This window comes from Panthera pardus, unplaced genomic scaffold, assembly GCF_024362965.1.
Source record: "Panthera pardus isolate Hobbes unplaced genomic scaffold, ASM2436296v1 HiC_scaffold_13, whole genome shotgun sequence".
Taxonomy (NCBI): Eukaryota; Metazoa; Chordata; class Mammalia; order Carnivora; family Felidae; genus Panthera; species Panthera pardus.
The window spans coordinates 101,509,494-101,529,185 of record NW_026526688.1 but is presented as its reverse complement, the minus strand read 5'-3'; the positions used below and the strand labels follow the sequence as shown (position 1 = coordinate 101,529,185).

The window sequence follows — 19,692 nt, the reverse complement described above, 5'->3', positions numbered from 1 at the left end:
GATGCTTGAATTTTACAACTATTTCACAGGTGAAGAAATCTGCAGTGTTTCTAGCTTCATCCTCAGCAAAGAATAAAGGTTAACAGTATCCTGGTTAAGGACTCCTAAAAAGGACCCCAGCTACATTAATGTTACTTTACCAGGATCTAGTGGCCATGGATTCTGCCTATTTAAGGATGCTGAAAGGTCTCTCAGATGTTCGTGTGTAAGCAGGACAGCAGCTAATGGTCCCAGAGCAGGTTTCAAACACTCCCATTTTTGTTCACACTGAGTTCTGTAGCTCCAAAGAGAAATGGGTTTCCTGGTCCTGAAGCTCCTTTTAAAAATGATCTCAGTAATGAAGATTTTTGTAAGTCCAGGACTGAAAGAGCTGAGAAAATCTTTTAGAATTTATACCATTTGCTTTTCTCTAGGTGTGGGGTGACAAGGTCCTGACTGACATTTTAGAATTTGGGTGTCTGGTATATATTTGCATTGTTTCAATAGGTGGCAGCATGTCCTCTCCTTTAAAAGGTATATTTTTTAAAGGGCAACCTCAGCAAAAATCTTCTGTTGGGAAAGGAAGAGGCACTAATAATATAGGCAAATAATAAATTTTCCCTTTGACCCACCAAGAATATACTGCTCGTGGTCACAACACAAGTCATTCAACAGGTTTTGATCCCACCATAATATCTTTAGAACACACATTGAAGCATGACATTGCTACTTTGAATTCTAATGCTATTTGGTTCTCCCCTCATCAGTGACTTAGCATACTGGAGAAACTCTGCCAGACGACACTTCCCCACCCACCATTTTGTGGATGATTTTGTTTCCATTCTGGCCACACTGTTCCCTTCTCCACTCTCTTCAGAATGACCAGCTCCAAACAATTTTCTCTTTGTAAGATCAATTTATCTATCAATATATATAAATGTTTTAATTTCATTCACAATGGCATTTCTCCTAAAAGACCCTCCAAGAAATGGTTGGTTCCAAGTCTAAACAAACAAACAAACAAAAAAAAACAAACAAACAACAAACAACTAAAGGGAGGCTTACTAGAAGCTTGGAATTCATCAACTGCCCTATATTCTAAGAATATGAATATCTTATTTTCTCAGGGAAAATATCTTCTGTTTGCAGCATGGGAATGATGGCTGCCCTTGGGTAGGGGGTGAAAATGAAGGGCAGTGGTTCCTCATGGTGTTCAGGACTCGGGGTGCACATCATTGGTATCATATTCTTGCCCTAGACAACTCACTCTTTGTGCTACAAATACATTTCTCTCCAAAACTGGGCTCCTTTAGGTTAAGTGGGCCCTTAAAATTAAATTGTGGCCCCTAAAAGGGAACAACCTATATAAAATATATACCTAATAAATATAACATAATTCTATATAATTATATATGAACAAATACATCCCAACATTCTTAAAACTGCCTCTGTTTTAATAATAAAATTAATCCTTGCCCTAACCCTTTTTCTTACCTTAGAAAATAAACTTCTAAAAGAAAAAAAAAATTACTCTTACTGTAGTAGACAGAGTTGGTGCCTGCCCAGATACCCTTGGATCCTTTCCATCAGCTCTATGTATGCATCCTATCTGTGTGCTTTGATGGTAGCTCCAACTTGGGACACTCAGAGGATGGCCATTGGGCACTGGAGCGTCCTCACCTCTGTCCTGAAGTTCCAAGACAAAAAGAGTAATTGTGGAATACAAGAGCCCAGTTCCTGTGTCTCTAGTCAGAACTAACAACTCTGGTGTAGCTTAGGCTGCAGGGCACCTTGCAGGATCAGGTAGGATCTGAGACTTCACTTGAATTTACCCCCAGGCCTGGATTTCCCCCTTCCCAACCCTGCCTTCCACACTCATTTCCTAGTTTCTCTGGGAGCATTTCCTTAGTAAGCCACTTGTACCACAATCCTTGATTTAGGCTCTACTTCTGGGAAAACCTGACCACTGACCAAGGATATTTACTGTTTTGTCTTCTCTTTTCTCTTCTCTTCTCTCTCTTCTTTTGTAAGTTATATTTGGGATATTGCTTGAATTAAGATTATAGAGGAAAAACACAGCAACACAAACTTTTCTTCTCCAAATTGAAATCTTTCAACCTAATAGGAAGATTGTAACATAATCAGAGCCAATCTAAAAACATAATTTTTAAAATGTGATTTTTGACTGAGGTACCACAACCTAGAGCCTTCTTTTGTGGCAAGTGCTGTTTCTCCTTCCTCCCTAACTGCCTGCCTGCCTTCCTTCCTTCCTTCCTTCCTCCCTCCCTCTTTCCCTCCCTCCCTGTTATCACTTAGCCAACTGTTTCTCTCTCCATAGCCTTCTGCAAGTTTTTTTATTTCTATAAGTGCCATGTATTGTTAATGTGACAGAATTTTTCTAAAAGACCTTTTCTATCAATTATTTTTAATAATTGAATTTTAATTTTATTGAATTATGACATACGTAGAGAAAATGGTATAAATCATAAGTGTACAACTCAATAAATACCTCCCCCTGGGACAAGAAATATAACATTATTAGTACCCTAGAAGTCCCCCTTTATATTCTCTCTCAGGTACTGTTTCATTCTCCTCTCCAAGGATTACCACCAATGACTTTCTAATACTATTAGTTTTGCTTGTTTTGGAGCTTTATATAAATGGAATCATAAAATCTGTATTTTGTGTTTAGCATCTTTTGTTAAAATTGTGTTTCTGAGATTCAGGCATGTAACTACTATCATTTTCTTACTGCTGTGTTGAATCTTTTTATAGGATTATTACATAATCTATTATTCCTCTTTTAAACAAATGATTAATCCTATTTAAAATATCTCCAAGAGGAGTCTAGGTGACTCAATCGGTTAAATGTCCAACTTCTTTTCAGGTCATGATCTTGCAGTTGGAGCCCCGCCTTAGGCTCTGTGCTGACAACTCAGAACCTGGAACCTGCTTCAGATTCTGTGCCTCCTTCTCTCCCCTCCCTGACTCAAGCTCTGTCTCTCTCTCTCTAAAAAATACGTAAACATTAAAAAAAAATTGGGGTGCCAAATTTGGGGTGCCTGCATGGCTCAGTTGGTTAAGCATCTGACTTTGGCTGAGGTTATGATCTCACCATTTGTGAGTTTGAGCCCTGTGTCAGGCTCTGTGCTGACAGCTCAAAGCCTGGAGCCTGGTTCACATTCTGTGTCTCCCTCTCTCTTTCTCTCTCTGCCCCTTCCTTACTCGCACTCTGCCTCTGTCTCTCTCTCTCTCTCTCAAAAATAAAAACATTTAAAAAATTATTAAAAAATTTTAATATCTCCAAAATTATCGTTCTGCTCTAAAGAGAAAGCACATCTTTTGGGTGCTATCTTTGCTGTTAGGGCCTCAGAGAGAATTAAATTGTTGCAAAGGGTAATGATCTAGAAAAAGTACATAAATGTACTCATAATTCTGTAGTATATATCATCTCTATCTCCTGACCATAATATGTCAACATTGCTTTGAATCATTCAGTGGTTCTCAGCCCTGACTATATACTAGAATCACCTGGAGAGTTTTAAAAATATTAATTACCAGGCCCTCAGACGTTTTGATTTTATTTTAATTAAATACGAAGTAGTATTTTTTTTTATTTTTTTTAACATTTATTCATTTTTAAGAGACAGAGAGAGACAGAGCATGAGTTGGGGAGGGCAGAGAGAGAGGGAGACACAGAATCTGAAGCAGGTTCAGGCTCTGAGCTGTCAGAACAGAGCCCGACACAGGGCTCAAACTCACAAGCTGTGAGATCATGACCTGAGTTGAAGTTGGACGCTCAACCGACTGAGCCACCCAGACACCCCCCCCCCAGTAGTAGTTTTTATAAGCTCTCCAGATGACCATATGCACGCCAGAGCTGAGAACCACTTGCCATCTTATAGACACTTGTTAGATGATTCATTTGAACTAAAGTCCATTTCAACACTGTACCTCAAAGAGTTCTCTCTCAAAATTTTTATCATCATGTGATTTCTTCTCACCTTTATATTATTCCTCATTTAAGCTCACTGGAAGTAACAAAAAATTCCATTGGATGTAGGTTTTCATTCTAGCTAAAACTGTTCTCATCTGCCCCACACATGCCCCCCAACCATCCCCCTTTCTCTGCTTGTCTTTCTCCAGAGCACTTTATCATCTCATTCAGGATGAATGAATAAAGGAAAAATTTTAAAAAGGGAGAAAAATAAGATAATTTGTAAAACACATGGAAACTTTCTTGAAAATAATATTATATTATGAATGAAGGTAGAAAAAGACATTTTTAGAGACTCCCAAGTCGTTTTATGGATATTTTAATTTTCTATTTTTATAAAAGGAGAAGTGCTATCACTTGAAAAATATAGAAGAGGTGTAGTTACATCTGATAAGAGGATGGGAGTAAATTTGCAGAAGATACAAAATACCTGGAGATCAGGGAGAAGCTATAAGGGAAAAAGTTCAATAGTACACAACTTGCATAATAAAGAAAAGGCAAACTATGTGTTGGGAAAACCCTGTGGCAGAACTCCAATGCCAGCTATCGTAGAATCCATCAATTCTTTCTACAAATTTTTCGTGATTTCTATCTATGATCAAGGCATTGTTTTGGGTGCCAGTTATATAGCAGTGAACAAAACCAACAAAAATCTCTGCTCACATTGAGCTTACACTCTGGTGGGGGACAGAGACAATAAACACATAAATTATTAAAATATATATGTTGAGGGGCGCCTGGGTGGCTCGGTCAGTTGAGCGTCCGACTTCAGCTCAGGTCATGATCTCGCAGTCTGTGAGTTCGAGCCCTGCGGGCTCTGAGCTGACAGCTCAGAGCCTGGAGCCTGTTTCAGATTCTGTGTCTTCCTCTCTCTCTGCCCGTCCCCACTCATGCCCTGTCTCTCTCTCTCTGTCAAAAATAAATAAACATTTAAAAAAATTTAAAAATAAATAAATAAATAAATAAATAAAATATATGTTGAGGATGGTAAGTGCTATGGAGAAAAATAAAGCAGCAGTGTTTGGGGAAGTTGCAATTTAAAGAGGATGGTAGCCCTCTTTTTTTTTAATGTTTCTTTATTTTTGAAAGAAAGGGTGAGCAAGCATGAGCAGGGGAGGGGCAGAGACAGGGAGACAGAATCTGAAGGTGAAGTAGGCTCTGCATGGTGAGCACAGAGCCAAATGCAGGGCTCCAACTCAAACTCATGACCCATGACCTGAGCTGAAATCCAGAGTTGGCCACTTAACCGACTAAGCCACCCAGGTGCCCCTGGTAGTCCTCTTTTAAAAGAGATGATAGAGAAGACCTGATAGAGAAGACCTGGTTAAGCAGGGACATGAAGGAGGGGAAAGAATGGACTATGTGGACATTGGCAGGAGAGCATTCCAAACAAAAGAAACAGAAAGTGCAACTGCCATGGGTGGGAATGTTCCTAGAGTGCTGGAGACAGGGAAGAGTGTCAGTGTGGCTTGAGTTGAATCAGAAGAATGAAAGTGAGGTTAGAGAAGTGGAAGGAACATAATGACCATGTAGCCCTTGTTGTAGGACTCAGGCTTTCTGAATGAGGTGGGAGCCATTGGAAGGTTTTAAGCTAAGGGGTGACATACTCTGGTGTTTTAAAAGATTATTAAGGTTGCTTGTTGCAAATAAAGTTTGGTGAGGGGCAAGAACAAAATCAGGAAAACAATTTAGGAAAATATTACAATTATCTAAGTGAAAAATGGTGGTGGAGTCAAATAAAGTGGAAGCTGGAGATGGCAACAGATGATTGTCTTCTAGAGTTATTTTGAAAACAGAGTTGACAGGCTTTGCTGATAATTGGATTCAATGGGTAAGAGAAAGAGATGTCAAGGAAAACTTCAATGCATATCAAGGAAAGTTTTAGTGCATAATTATGTATTTTGTATTTGGTCTGACTCAATTTTTGAACATTGTTTTCTACTATATTATGTACTATATATAAGGCACTGTGCAGGCAAGATGCACTTCCTTCTACCAAAGAGGCTTATGTTCTGGAAAGGGAAACAGATGTATCGGTCAATAAATGTGTATATACCACATTAAAACTAATAACCATAGTATGCTCAAGTTCTAAAAGTGAGAAGAGATTAATACTGTCACAGAGATGGAATGAGATGGTGATGGAAATACTTCTGGAGGAAGTGATAACTAAGTTGAATACTGACAGTTGCCTGAGGGTTTTTCTGGATGTTGAGGAGAGGGTGGAGGAGTAATATTCCACTGCAAGTACAAAGACACAGAGGCATGAAACAGCATGGTGTGTCGGAACTAGAAGCAGACAGGAATCGCTGGAATGTGAAGTTCAAGGTGAGAAGAGGCTGGGAGCTGAGTGGAGCAGATGATAAAGGGTCTTACATGCCCAGCTTCAGGCCTCAGCTTTATTCCAAAGAAGAACCAGTGAAAGGCTTTAAATAAGGGAAAATCATTATCAAATTTACATTTGATCAGATATAATTCTGGTGACCATGCAGAGATAGATTGGAGAGAAGAGAAGGCAAGAGACCAGAAACCCAATCAAAAGTTATTGTAACCATTGCTGAGAGCCTGCATTAAGATGATGACAGAGTGAATGGAAAAGAAAGGATGTACTTAAGAGATACAAATAGCAAGGCCTGTGGCCAATTGGTTATAGTGAATGAGCGAGAAGGCAGAGTCAGGGAGGCTGGAGATGCATTCCCATTAATTAAGATTAGGGAATACTGGAAAGTAGAGGAGGTCATGGAAGTGGGAAACAGTGACAAGATCAGTTTTGGCATGTTGAGATGAAGGGCCTGGAAGATAAAGATGGAAATCTTCAGGGAGAAATTGGATTTAAGGGTCTGGGAATTAACAGAGAGGTCTGGCCTTTATCTGTAGATTTGTGGGTAAACAACATACAAGGGCATGTTTAAAACACCAAGAATCTATTGGACTATTGAAGGAAAAGTTTAAAGTGAAAAGGTGGCAAGGACAGAATCCTCAGGGATATCAACTTCTAAAGGGAGGACACAGAAAAGCAAACCAACAACTGAGATGGGGAATGTGTGGTAAGAGAGGTAAGACAAGAACCTGGAGAAGGAGGACCCTCCAAAGTCAAAGAAGAAAAGAGAGTTATTAAAGGTAGCAAAAGCCATGATAAGATCAAGTAAGATAAGGACTTAAACATATTTGTGAGTTAGGTAATTTGAAGGTCATTTTGATCAAAGAAAGGGCATTTTAATACACAGATAGGGTGTAGGATGGGTAGAAATCAGATTATAGTGGTTTGATGTATAGATAGAAGTTGAGGGAGTAGAGACACATGTAGAGACTATTCTTTGTTTTCTTTTCTTTCCTTTTCTTTTCTTTTCTTTTCTTTTCTTTCTTTATTTTGAGAGAGAGAGAGAGAGAGAGAGAGAGAGTGTGTGTGTGTGAACAGATGTGGTAGAAGTAAGGCAGTTTAAGAATTAAGAGACTAGCGGATGATGGCTTTATATATATAAGGATTTCATACCGAAAATAGTTCCAAGGCAATAAGTCTGACACATGGCCATGGGAATGGGCCACCTGCAGGTGTTTGAAACTGAGGTAGTCAATGTTCTGGCAAGTGGCAGTGTTGGCAGAATCCTCCTTGTGGGCACTGAAGTTACCCAAGATGATGGCAGAAGTTGAATTCAAGGGAAAGAGTATGCCTAACTCCTCTGTAAAGATGGAGGAGAGACCAGGAGATGACAATCACCAATAACAAATAAAGGTACAGAAAAGCTAAATGAGATAAATGTCAAAGCAGGAAAGAGTTTTACACAAGAGTGTACATGTAATGGGCATTGGCAAGGATATCTTCAACTCCTTCAGAACCTGCCATACATTTGGGAGAGCTGCAAAAGGACGTGATATCCTTGAGGTGGAGACAGGAAGCAGAAGGTTCCATTTCAGTGAAAGTATGTAAGGAGAGAAGACTGTCTTAGCAATATACATATAAAAACAATATGCTCCCAGAAACTGAGGATCATCTTTTATTTTCTGCTAAGACTATTGAATTAAGGGTTTCCAGGGAATCACAAAAACAGTTGTACTGACTGGGAAGTATTTAATATGATCAAGTCTTAAATAAGAAGCCATGAACATAAACATTTAAAACCAAATATATAATAAATAATTATTAAGTTATAAAGTACATAGTTTGTATTAAAACTAAATTCTCAGATGCAAGTGTAAATACAACAGAGCAATAATATAGAATAATAATGCTACAATTTTATACAAGTGTCCAAAGAAGACACTTTCAGCTACAGTAGTAAAAATCATGATTAATTTTCCCTGAACTTCCATGACCTACTGCAATGTTTTTCTCCTTTTTTTTTTTCTTTCTTCCTTCCTTTTTTGGGGGGGAGAGGGGAACATTTTCTTTGTTCCTGCAGTGAGTGTTGCTACAAATGCTATTGAATAAGGTTGTTCAACTGAACATCAGATTTAGTGAAAGTTTTACTCAGAGTATGGTTAGATGTTCCTGTAAGAGTATCCAGAACATCCAGAACTTTAGACATTCATAGACACAAAAAGCTCTAAAAAAGGTAGAATTGACTTTAGAGATTCAGTCCAACATCCTCATTCTACAGATAAGGAAATGGAAACCCCCCAAATTTAAGCAAGTGACCATGATTTCACAGCCAGCAAGATTTTAGGCCTCCTGTATCACCATCTGTAGGTGAACAGTAATGTTCGTAGGTAAGCCTCTATCTCTTTTGAGGGCTGCTTAAGTCTTGAACACAGAGCAGTGAAAATGGAGCTGTTCATGTCTTACTTCTTCATCTTGTTTATTTCAATGCAGTGCTTTTCTTGGAGTGTTGCTAGGATCTTTACCTGAGTCTTTAAACTCAGTTTAGTGAAGGCTCTTAACCAACACCCCGTTAAATTATTTTTACTCTTAAGGTAGAATCTCTGGTCAAAGGATTAGAACAGAGATTTTAACAGTAAACACAGCAAAATAAATATATTATTTTAAATATAAAATCACAGTGTCAAAGAAGTCACCAACTATAAAGCCAAAAACAAGAAATACAGACTTCATCCTTCCCTAGGCAATTTTGTGGCTGCTTTCTGCTTTTATCCCAATAATGTGGGCTGGCACCATTTGACACATAGGTAGGCTCTACATGCATGTTATCATCATTATTGTTTACATGATCCCTTTGTGATAACATTTTAAAATTTTAAGATAGAATACCGTGTTTTTGATGACACATTTCATTGAGATTTGATGAAATAATTGACAGCTAATATATCTTTTAGAACTATAAATTTATCTGTACTTAAAAAAAATACTTCTAAGTAGATAATTTTTCTTCTCAGAACATACAGTATTTCCCATCCCACATCCTCTTGCACGTTCACAGCCATTTTAACAACAAGAGATTCTCAAATAGCTTATGACATTCTAGCAAAAATTTTATTTTCCTAGAGTTTTTAATTTCATATTTAAATAAACTCTGCTGGAGTTGATAAGAAATGGCAGTTAGAACAGGTTGCTTACTTTTACTATCCATGGTTGAAAGATTGGAATGTTTATGCAAAAGTCTGTTTTCTATTAGGACAGAAGTCTTGGCCTCTTGATTTGTCTCCTTATTTTGATTTGATACAAGTGATTGAATTTGCCTTATGCAAAGCATGCAAGCACAAAGTGTCTGTCACTTTCAAAAGAAGAAAGAAAAGAAAGGAAGAAAGGTGACAGACATTTGGAGTTACTAGCTCGCTCCCATGTAATCATTATAACAATTTGAGAAGAGAGCTACAAGACTTTGCTTAAAATGCATTTTGTTCCAGAATACCACCTGAATATGTCCCTCTATACGTTTTAATTGCCATTTCCACAAGCTTAAAATGTTAGCTTATAAGGGAACTTGAACTGGGGAAGGTATGTTAAAACGACTTACAGAAAAAAGACTACAAGAGTGTATTCCATAAATACATTCATATCTATAGTATTTAAATATTTTTGATAAATCCCAATAAAGAAATAAGACCTTTTTCTGTAGCCATCTAGTAAAACTATCTCCTGGCACATAAATAAACTGTATATTTATACGTTAGATATTCTGAGATAAAAAATAAACTCTTCAGATATACATTTTTAAACACTCCGTTTCCATTTCCTTAAGAGAATAAAGACCAACATTTCATCTTGACCCTATGCTTCTATATTTCTCATCTTGAATGAAGGTATATAACTTTTAAATTAATGATCATCAGACACCTCATTCCTGTGCTAATCAAGGTCAAGGTTAATATAAGACCACTAAATTCCCAAGCCATGTTTTTGGTTAAAATTTTTAAGCTTAAAAAAAAAATTTAAGCTTCTCTCTCCATCAAGGAATGCCATATTTGGGCACTAATATAAAGTAAAAATTTTAGAAACCATAGAAATCCATAACATAGGAAATCAGACTTAATTGAGTAGACAGCTTTTTCAAGTTGACCAGATACAGAGCATGTGGATCAAACTGAAGAACTGTATAGTAACTGGGGGGAAATAATCCTGACTTGAAATACTGATCTGAGTCTTTTTCCCCATCACCAATATGTTGTACTCCTCCATTTAGAATACCAAGAAGTGAGTTTCACTACTGTGTTAGAGTATGTAATATAGTGTCCAGCTTCAAGTTAGATCCTCAGGAACCTTCATATCTCATTTGTTCTAGGAGAGATGCTGATGAATCATCTGTGGAAATAGTATACCATGAGTAACATAAATGTAAGAAGAAATCTGGATAGATAAATATGAAGTAGAAAATTAAATACAATTTCAGTTGCATACCTTTTGGATGAGTGATTTCAATCTTTCTAGGAATTCTTTCGGTGATGTTTTCTCATAAGAATCACATGAGGGGCATGTCTAGAAATCAACAAAAAAGTTCAACATTTTTCCCATTTAATAAATGTTCAGTTAAAATATATTTTTTCCAATTAGAGATATAAACCGTGTTCACTGAAAAAAATTTTGAGATGTGCATAAAATTGTTCAAGAAATAACAATGGGAAAAAATCACTTGTAATCCCCATCCTCAGAGATAACCACTGCAATCTTTTGATGCATATCCTCCCAGCAATGTTTTTTTACTTTGCATTTATGTTATTTACACTGGTTGGTAATTAGCTTTATTTACACTCAACATATACAAGCATTTCCTACCTGTTAAATATTCTTCAAAAATATATATAATTGTTGCTCTGTATTCCAACGTACCATCAAACTGTTACTATTTTGGGGCACATAGATTGTTCTAACTTTTCACTATTGCACACAATGCAAGAACATTTCTGAATAATTTTTATATACATCTTTATTTAAAATTTCTAGAAGTACAATTACTAAATTAAAGGAATAAAAATTTTTGTCTTGCTGTATATTGTAAAAAAGTTCCACCTGTATTCATGCAGAGCATTTGTACTATTATTGAGTACTGTTAAAATTTTTTTTGGAAAGAAGTAGGATTTCCTTAGCTTGCATTTATTTGATTATAAGAAGATTGAGCAATTTTTCTTATGTGTCTTGCCTGTTTGTATTTCTTTTTTTTTTTTAATTCTGGGATTTTCTTCTTTATCCTTATTCCTTTTGAGAACAAAAACACCAGGCCCTTGCTTGGTATTCAATGTCTCTAAGCCCATTTGATGTTGTAGTGGGAGCCTTTGACTGAAAGGTAGGAGATGTAAGTTCTAGTTTTCATTCTGCAACTTAGTATTTGCAGGGCTTGGACAAGTCACTTAATGAGGTCTCATTTTCCCATCTACCAAAAAAGGTGCTTAATTAGATAAAAGCTCAGTGCCCGCACTGCCATTTCATAAGTCTTTGCTATTGGGTTTCAAATGCTCCTTTCTTTCTGAGGAAAGTTTTAGAGGGATACTTTTTACAATGAAACCTGGCTAAGAAATCAAAGGAAATAAAAATCATTTTGATAATGTCATTAAGGTTTCATTTGAATCATATGTGAAATTCCTTAGAAGAGAGAGAACTGATTCAAAAAAATATTTTGGAGAAATTTATCTTATGTGTTATTCCACTGGTTTTGATTAATTCTTGAATTAGTGATGACAGTATCAGCATTGCTTATGAGTTGGCATAGGAAGAAATATACAAGAGGGTCTCAGGGCCTCCTAGGGACTATTAAAATTCTCCAGCCAAATAATGAGATCTGTCTATTTAAATATAGTGCTGACTCTGTGATTATATAGGACAATAATATTCTTTAAGAGAAGAAGGCAAAATATGAGATTTTTCTTGGTCTCCTGTAGGCTGTCTCTTTTCTTATAGGAAAACTAGGCCCTAGCTCCTGTTAATAAGAATACAAGTTATATGTGACCATATGATGAAAGAAAAATACTTAACTCCTAAGCCACAATTAAATTTCCTGCCAAGTGACTTCCTCACCTTGGGAGGCTATTTTAACTTCTTCCAGCTACCAGAGACTGTTAGCAAATTCTTAACAGGATTTCTGGGCACTTTTGAGCCTGTGGATTTTGAAGAGGTGACTTCACTTCTCAAAATACGCCATAAAAGACAGCGTGTAACTGGAAGGAAGGCACTGGAATCTCTGGCTACAAATGTGTGTATTAAGTGCGTTATGTACCGTAAGAGATGTAGTTACTAAGTACAAATAAGAGAGATGACAAATGACAGTCTTACTGGTCTGTGTTTCTGTCTTCTGCCTGCGTTTGTGGGAGGTAGTTTCCTCTTCAGCTGTTTAGTTAACACACTGATTATCTGTTCATTGCCTCCTGTATTTGCTGCCTTTAGTTGGACCTTCTGAAAACATGAAAAAGCTGACCGTTCGCAGTGTCTCTGAAAAAGAAATAATTTATATATATGTAAACAAAACAAAAGTTATTCAGAAAGTAAATGACCTTCCCAGTCCTCTTTTTCTACTTCTACTACAGCATATTAGATCACATTTATTTCAGCAGATTGTGAGGAAGGAGTTCACGCCCTATGCATTTGGGCTCATTAGAAGGAGGCACCTGCAATGTCAAATTTCATCCCATATTAGGGAAGAGACAACATTTCCCTCCCTACAGGCAAAAGGAGGGATTCTAGCTTTTCCATTTCTAATGCCATTTTGAGGTCTGGGTAGTAGACAGGATCTTCTAAATTTTCTAAATTTTCTAAAAGTTACACTATGACTGGTTGCAGCTTTGGGTGAGATATGCTGTAACCTGATTAGCAATCTTTTTTATTTGTTTTTTGTTTGTTTGTTTCTCTCTACAATGTTCATGGAAGCATCTAACAGTGACATGTCTCAAGCAACGTCTTACCTTGCACAACACCTGGCATCCTGTCTTATTGCTAGTCAGTGCTCAATAACTACGTGTGGAGTCAACAAACGAAGTAAATGAGTTAATGCCCCTACTTTGGGTGAAGGAAGTGGCTATCTACCTCTGATGGCATATTCTACATCTAAGAGTCCATACACCTGTGACAGACTACACATGACTCTTCTAAAATGCTATTCACACTCTTAGGTCACTTAGGGTAGGATTCTGCCTGAACTACCTAGTCAAGGAACAGAATTTGAGACTTGTGCAACCAATGGGACGGAGGACCGTTCCTTAGAAACTAAGGATGGTGTCTCAAAGAATGAAGAAGAGGGCGGAACAAGGACCAAAACCTTGTCTCTTGGTTTAGTCAAATAACTAGAGAGTAGTAACTCAAAAACCTTAGAAATCGAACTGAAAATAAAATGGAATATATCGAAAGAACAAAACTTAAATTGACTTATTAAAAACATTTTAATGCTGATCTAAAAACTTGTATCCAAGTTTCTTTTTTCTTTCAGCCAATGTGTATATATCATGCTATTCTATCCACACCCCACCCCACCCCAGTAGTCGCATCCCTATCTCACTAATGTGCATGGAAGACACAGCCATATGAAACCAGAAACCTTAATCTCTCTCAGTTCCTACAAGGGCAGTTCCACATATAACAAAATTATCTGAGTCTTCTCATGGACAATCAGCTGAAAATAGCATCTGGCCTGCTTTGCATTTTCCAACCCATATGCTTACCCAATATGAATGTTGATTAATAACATGCATCATTAAGACACAAGCCTGTCAGGCTTACTTTGCATACATAGCCACAAGCTGAGAACCAGCTTATCTGGTTTCCTTCTATCAGAACAGTTTGCCTCTCTCATAAGGGCAAGGTAATATCCTTTCCATATGTTTGCCAAAATGCTTATTTAATAGAAACTATTTATAAATGTTAATTATAGCACTTTTTTTTCCTTGAAAACCACATGCTCATGTTTGTTGAAGTTTTTTCTTTTCTCTTCTTTTTGACCACAACCGGCTTAACTTACTGGAAAAAAATAATATTCATATTTAAAGAGGTAAATTTTCCAGCTGAAACTGAAAACACTAACTGCTTCATCCGTGATGATCTGAGAAACCAGCATTTCTCACAGAAGCCCATTTTGCTGAGTTAACATTTACATGGGTATGTTGAAAGAAAGTTACGTTCCAAAGAAGTATAGGGGCCCTACCGAATGAACTCCCTTGGTATTGCCAGGAATGGTCAAGATCAGTAATGAAAGAGCTTATGCCTGAGAAAGCTTTTCTGAAAGCCTCTGGATGGCGTCTGGACAATGACAGGCTGCACTGTCTCATGCCCTTCCTTGTTTACCTGTGTTAGTAGGCGGTGGTATGTTGCTCAGTGCTTTCTGCAAGCAGCAGAGCTGTCCCCAGCCATGTACAGTCCAGGACAATTAACTGCTGCATTGGGCTTCAGACACACACCAAAGGCAGCCTCAGAGAGGAAAAGAAGTGGAGAAGCTATCCTGACAACTGCCTTACAGATGCACTGGGAAGGGGAGTGGAGATATTAACCTTGCTTCAGGCAGCCATGGATGGCTTGTCACTCCTGGTCTTTACAGAATGAACCCAAACTCATGTGTAGAACCACCATCTGGGAGCATAACAATTATTTTCTTTTGCTATGCCTTGCTGGCAGCAAACTATGAGGGCAAGGCTTTGATTCCTTCATCCTTCAACACATGATAAAATGAGTAGTTGTGTGTCCTACATTATTGCAAAATAGAGGGAGCAGTACGGAAGTCAAAAAAGCAAGAGTAACAAACAAAGAGAACAGTCAAGTGCTGCTTTTGCAAGGAAGCACGCTTGGCTTTGTTGTTTTGCAGCTGAATATTTGAAAATATTCGCCTCCTTATAGCTTATTTTTAACCTACATTTCCCCCTCACAGAAAGGCCTGACCACTCACACTAGGAAGTCTTGGGCAAGATACCTTTGTCCCAAAGGCAAACTAGGTTTATATCAGGGTTTCTCAATAACAATACAATTGACATTTTGGGCTAGATAATTCTTTGTTGTTAGGACTGTCCTGTGCATTCTAGAATGTTTACTAGCATCTCTGACAAGTAGAAAGCACTCCCCTACACACAACTGTGACAACCCAAAATTTCTCCAGACAATGTCAGATGTTGTCAGGAGGGCAAAGTCATTACCAGTTGAGGATCACTGGTTATATAATTATAAGAAAGAGAACAATGCCTGGCAAGGCCAATAAGGGATCTGAGATAATCACAATGTATCAACATTTACATGCAACATGTAAATAAATTTATTTTCCTTATTTTTAAATCTCTTATGAGCCCTGCTTTGATGCTAGCCCTGAAAAACTTGACATAATGCTACTGTGGCCTTGAATTATTTTCTTCCTTCCTAAGTTTGCCTGCCAGCATAGCTTAAAGATCTTAGCTATACCATTACTCACTTGTATCATAGCCAGCATTGTTTGATAAGATTGTCAGATAGATACACTGTCACTGAGATGAAATCTTCTCATTATGATGTAAGGTAAAAAGCCTCTATCTTTAACAAAGCATAGATATTTAATGAAGGAAGTACCCATTGGATCAACTCAAGTTAGAAAATGGGAAATCTTTCTTATTTCTTATTCTGCAAGTTATAGACAGGGTTAGTCCAAAAGGACTCTAACCACAGCAGTTAAACAAAATGCGTGAGATGCTGAAAATGTATGTTTTGATAATTAGGTCATCAATTAAGAAATATTCTCACTTATTAGAAAAGGCTTTCCAATAAGCTGAATGTGCTGCTTTCATTTTAGATGCTGCTTATTAGAAAAAGACCTAGTAAATGAGAGTGGTTAGGTTCAGAGCTAGAGAGTGAATTTTAGAGAAAAGCAATGGTTGTGACTCATTCACTTTCTAAACTTTTACACATAGTCATTTACGATAATTGTTTTCTTTGCAATGTATCTTCATGTGTCTCCTCCTCTGTAGTGTCCTAATTACTGGTAGCACTTTTATAGTTATTCTAATTTATGCAGTTAAAGGTCTGAGACAATGAAAACATTTCCCCAGTTGCATTTCTATCCTCAGGGTACCAGATGTGAAGACTAGAACGAAGTTACTAAGGAAAAGACCAGCACGCAGCCCTCTTGAACTATGTGCTAGGTCTTTTCTTCCTCGGACCTAAGGGATTTAAATGGCTTAAGAGAATGGGATGAGTTTTTGAAAAAAGTCCTTTTGAAAGACCTCTCCAAAGGCCAAAGACAAGACTCACTGAGGCCAAGGTATATGGGAATTATATTCTAAAGGACAGCCTTGACTTCCATACTACCATTCTTCCATGCTGTTGCTGTAATTTGTTCTTTCTTCTTTCTCTCTTCCTTCCTTCCTTTCTTTTCTTTCTTTCTTGTTATTAAAAGGTGAATTCTGCTTCTTCCGGTGTGTGTCTATATTTCTTAGGTAGGTTTGCAAAGGAGGGCTAAAGAACTGTCATTCTACAAGGGCTCTTAAAATCTAATTAGTTGGTCATTATTCAGGAACTGATCATAGAATAGATTTATTTTCTAGTTTTGTTATTCTGTCTCAATAGTGTTACTTGGAAGGACTCTTAGAGGTATTTGAAGATAAAAATATATTTTATAAGGTATGTGGTGTTTTTATGATTGGCTTGCTGGTAAGTCAATGAATATTTGACCAAAATAGGAAAAACTATTTTACCAACTATTAAACCCCCAAATTCATGGAAATTAAGTATATTCCTAGATAACTATGTTAATGGCTTTCTTAATTGGATTTAAAAACTTGTGTCACAAATATTATCACAAATAAATTCAACTGGTCTTACCTTTACGTCTTCTGGAGCTGGCAGAGGTTCAGGTTCCTAGAGCAAAAGAAAATTAGTTCTGGGTTATTTTTATAAGTCAAAAAGCACCTTTTATATTAATTGAAGAATAATATTTAAATTTTGTTGTGATAAGTATGGCCTTACCAAATAATTCACATAATTTTGCAGCTGATCAACAATATCTATAAGTTGACGCATTCTAATCAAGAGGAGATCCTTCTCTTGGAAGCTTGACTTATGGGCTATTGTCCCCAAGAAGATGACCATCAGGCAGATGACTATCTTCTCCATGTTGCCAGCACTGGATCTCATAAGTGCCAGTAGAGTAAGACCTTGGTCTCAGTTTTCACTGCAGTTTGACTGTGAACAGGTTGTCAGTAAAGCTACCTATTTATTCATCCTTCAGGGAGAGGTAAAGCCCTCCCATTGCAGCCTGGAAATCTTTGTAAAATGGATGAATGTGAGTAACCCTTTTTTCTTTTCCACTGGCTAGGTATACGTGTGCATGTGCTAATGCGTGGGGGGCAGGGATTGATGGAGTCAACGAAATGTGCCCCATCTGCATCTTAGACAGGAAAAAGAGAAATGGGTGAATTCCAATTTTCAGCATGAATCAAGAAGTGTGCATGGTAAACAGTAGGTACTACAAAACTTCAAAGAAGTAAACAAAAACACTTTGATCTCTCTTTCTCTGCCTCCCCTAGCATCTTACCTGTTCCCTCTAACAGTCATAAGGGCACTTCAATAATGAGTAAAGTGCCAACATGTGCTTTCTTGCAGGACTTTTTCTTATAGTAATAACTATGTCTTTTGACTGAAATCATCCAGTATTCCATCGTAAAGGTAGGAGGGGAGCTACATTTTAGGAAATTTTAAATATCAGGGGTATTTTCCAAACTAGCAAGAATATTTTAGGCTTTTAATCAGGTTAAAGAGTTGAAAGTAGAATTTGCTTACAATTCTCCCTGAGAGCATCTTTAAATAACATTAATCTTGGCTCCTAACATTTTACTTAGCAATCTGGTTTTTATGTGTGTCATAAATGATTCTAAGAGACTGTAAAGAAATTCATGCCATCTCCCAATCAGGATCTCACTCTACTTTCATTTAAAAAACAACAAAAAAACTCTTTGATGTCCATCTCTTCTATACAATGCATCAATTAAATGAATGAAAGGTACTAATTCTCATTCTTGTCCAAACCAAAAACTTTTTCAACAGCAAAATCAAAAATACCCATAAATTATTGGCGGGGGGGGGATAGTGTTACTTATTCTTTTAGATATGAGACAAGGGATGAGCAACACATTTCTAACTATGACCAGGTAGAGGTTACAAAAGACTCAAAGTCCATTAGTGGTTTTATCATCTTTCTCTCTGCTGCTGCTTCTGTTCCTACTGCTCTACTCATTTGAGAAAGTTAAATATAATATTCTAACCAGAAGTAGTTTTGTACCACAGTCAGGTCTTACAAATAAAACTCTTGACTATGGATTTTACTTATTCATTTGTTTCTTCATCTATTTCATTGCATGCTTAAACCATGCTTTATTCTAGGCTGTATGTAGACAAGGTAAATTAGAGTTTGTACTTGATTTGCTTCACTATAATTGGGTGTTTTTTTTTTTATCATAGAATATCTATTTAAGACTATACATGTTGGGTGCTTACAAAGTAGATAAGAATTCTTACTGTATGATCAAGAGGCCCTCCCAATAAGCATTGAATTCTGTAGGAGAGGGTTCTATGTAAACCTATGAAATGCATGTGGACTACATGTTGTCACTTGGTACCTCAACATTGCCTGCACAGTCTTTGTACATGCTTTCCTGATCTGCCTAAAGAGTCTCCTTGTAAACACTAACCACAATGGTTAAGAGCTCAATTTCTAAAGTTAAGTGCTTAATTTCAGATTCAGGCCCTAGCAATAATAGCACATATGACCCCAGGTATGTTATTGCAAAAGGAAGATAAGTGTAGAACTAATCATTGGGTTGTGATGAGGCTTAAATAGACATTCCAGGTGAAGGGGGTGAATACAGCACATGATAAAATCCCAGAAAGTTTGTGTACTGATTGTGGATAAGGAAGAGCATGGCAGGTCAGTGGTCAGCCAAAATGCACTGGTGTGACTGTGCTGATTGTAACAAAGTGGAAAGTCTTTCATATTGCTTAGAGAGAACCATTCCTTATAGCCCCAGAGTGCCTCACCAACACCCTACAAATCCCAGTCCCTCTCTGAGACCTCCCAGCCCTCTCTACTATTCATCAACCAGCATGCCAGGATCTCCAGGGTCCTGCTGCAGCATTATGACCTAAGATCTTTCTGAGGTCTTAGAGAAGATGTGATAACAGAAGCAGAGGTCAGAGTGATATGGGGCCAGAAGCCAGTAAATACAGGCAGCCTCTAGAAGCTGGGAAAGGCAAGGAACATGTTCTCTCCTGGAGCCTACGAGAGTGAAGCCTGCCAACACCCTGATTTTAGTTCCATAAAGTTCATTTTAGACACCCTGCCTTAAGTGGCATATCAGTTGTGAAGCGTTTTGAACATTATCGCTGGTGTGGTAGG

The 19,692-nt window shown here is 37.4% G+C and overlaps 1 protein-coding gene and 1 long non-coding RNA gene across 4 annotated transcripts in view; one reads left to right on the top strand and one right to left on the bottom strand.

Moving 5' to 3' along the window:
* The window catches only part of LOC128776549 (uncharacterized), a 111,342-nt gene that overhangs the window by 54,020 nt on the left and 37,630 nt on the right, over window positions 1-19,692 (top strand). The window lies entirely within an intron of this gene.
* The window catches only part of IL21 (interleukin 21), a 34,887-nt gene continuing 25,577 nt past the window's right edge, over window positions 10,383-19,692 (bottom strand). For 2 of the 3 annotated variants that reach the window (XR_002072340.2, XR_002072342.2), the window contains 2 exons: window positions 17,124-17,159; window positions 12,720-12,791 (listed from right to left, as the gene is read on the bottom strand). Coding sequence is in view for 1 of the 3 variants with exons in the window: in XM_019418999.2 (XP_019274544.1) it covers window positions 10,650-10,673; window positions 10,770-10,847; window positions 12,636-12,791; window positions 17,124-17,159; window positions 17,268-17,435 (462 nt within the window). In the remaining 2 variants the exon portion in view is untranslated. Of the gene's footprint in view, window positions 10,674-10,769; window positions 10,848-12,635; window positions 12,792-17,123; window positions 17,160-17,267; window positions 17,615-19,692 lie in introns of those variants that run through there. The other variant, XM_019418999.2, reaches the window with a different exon arrangement.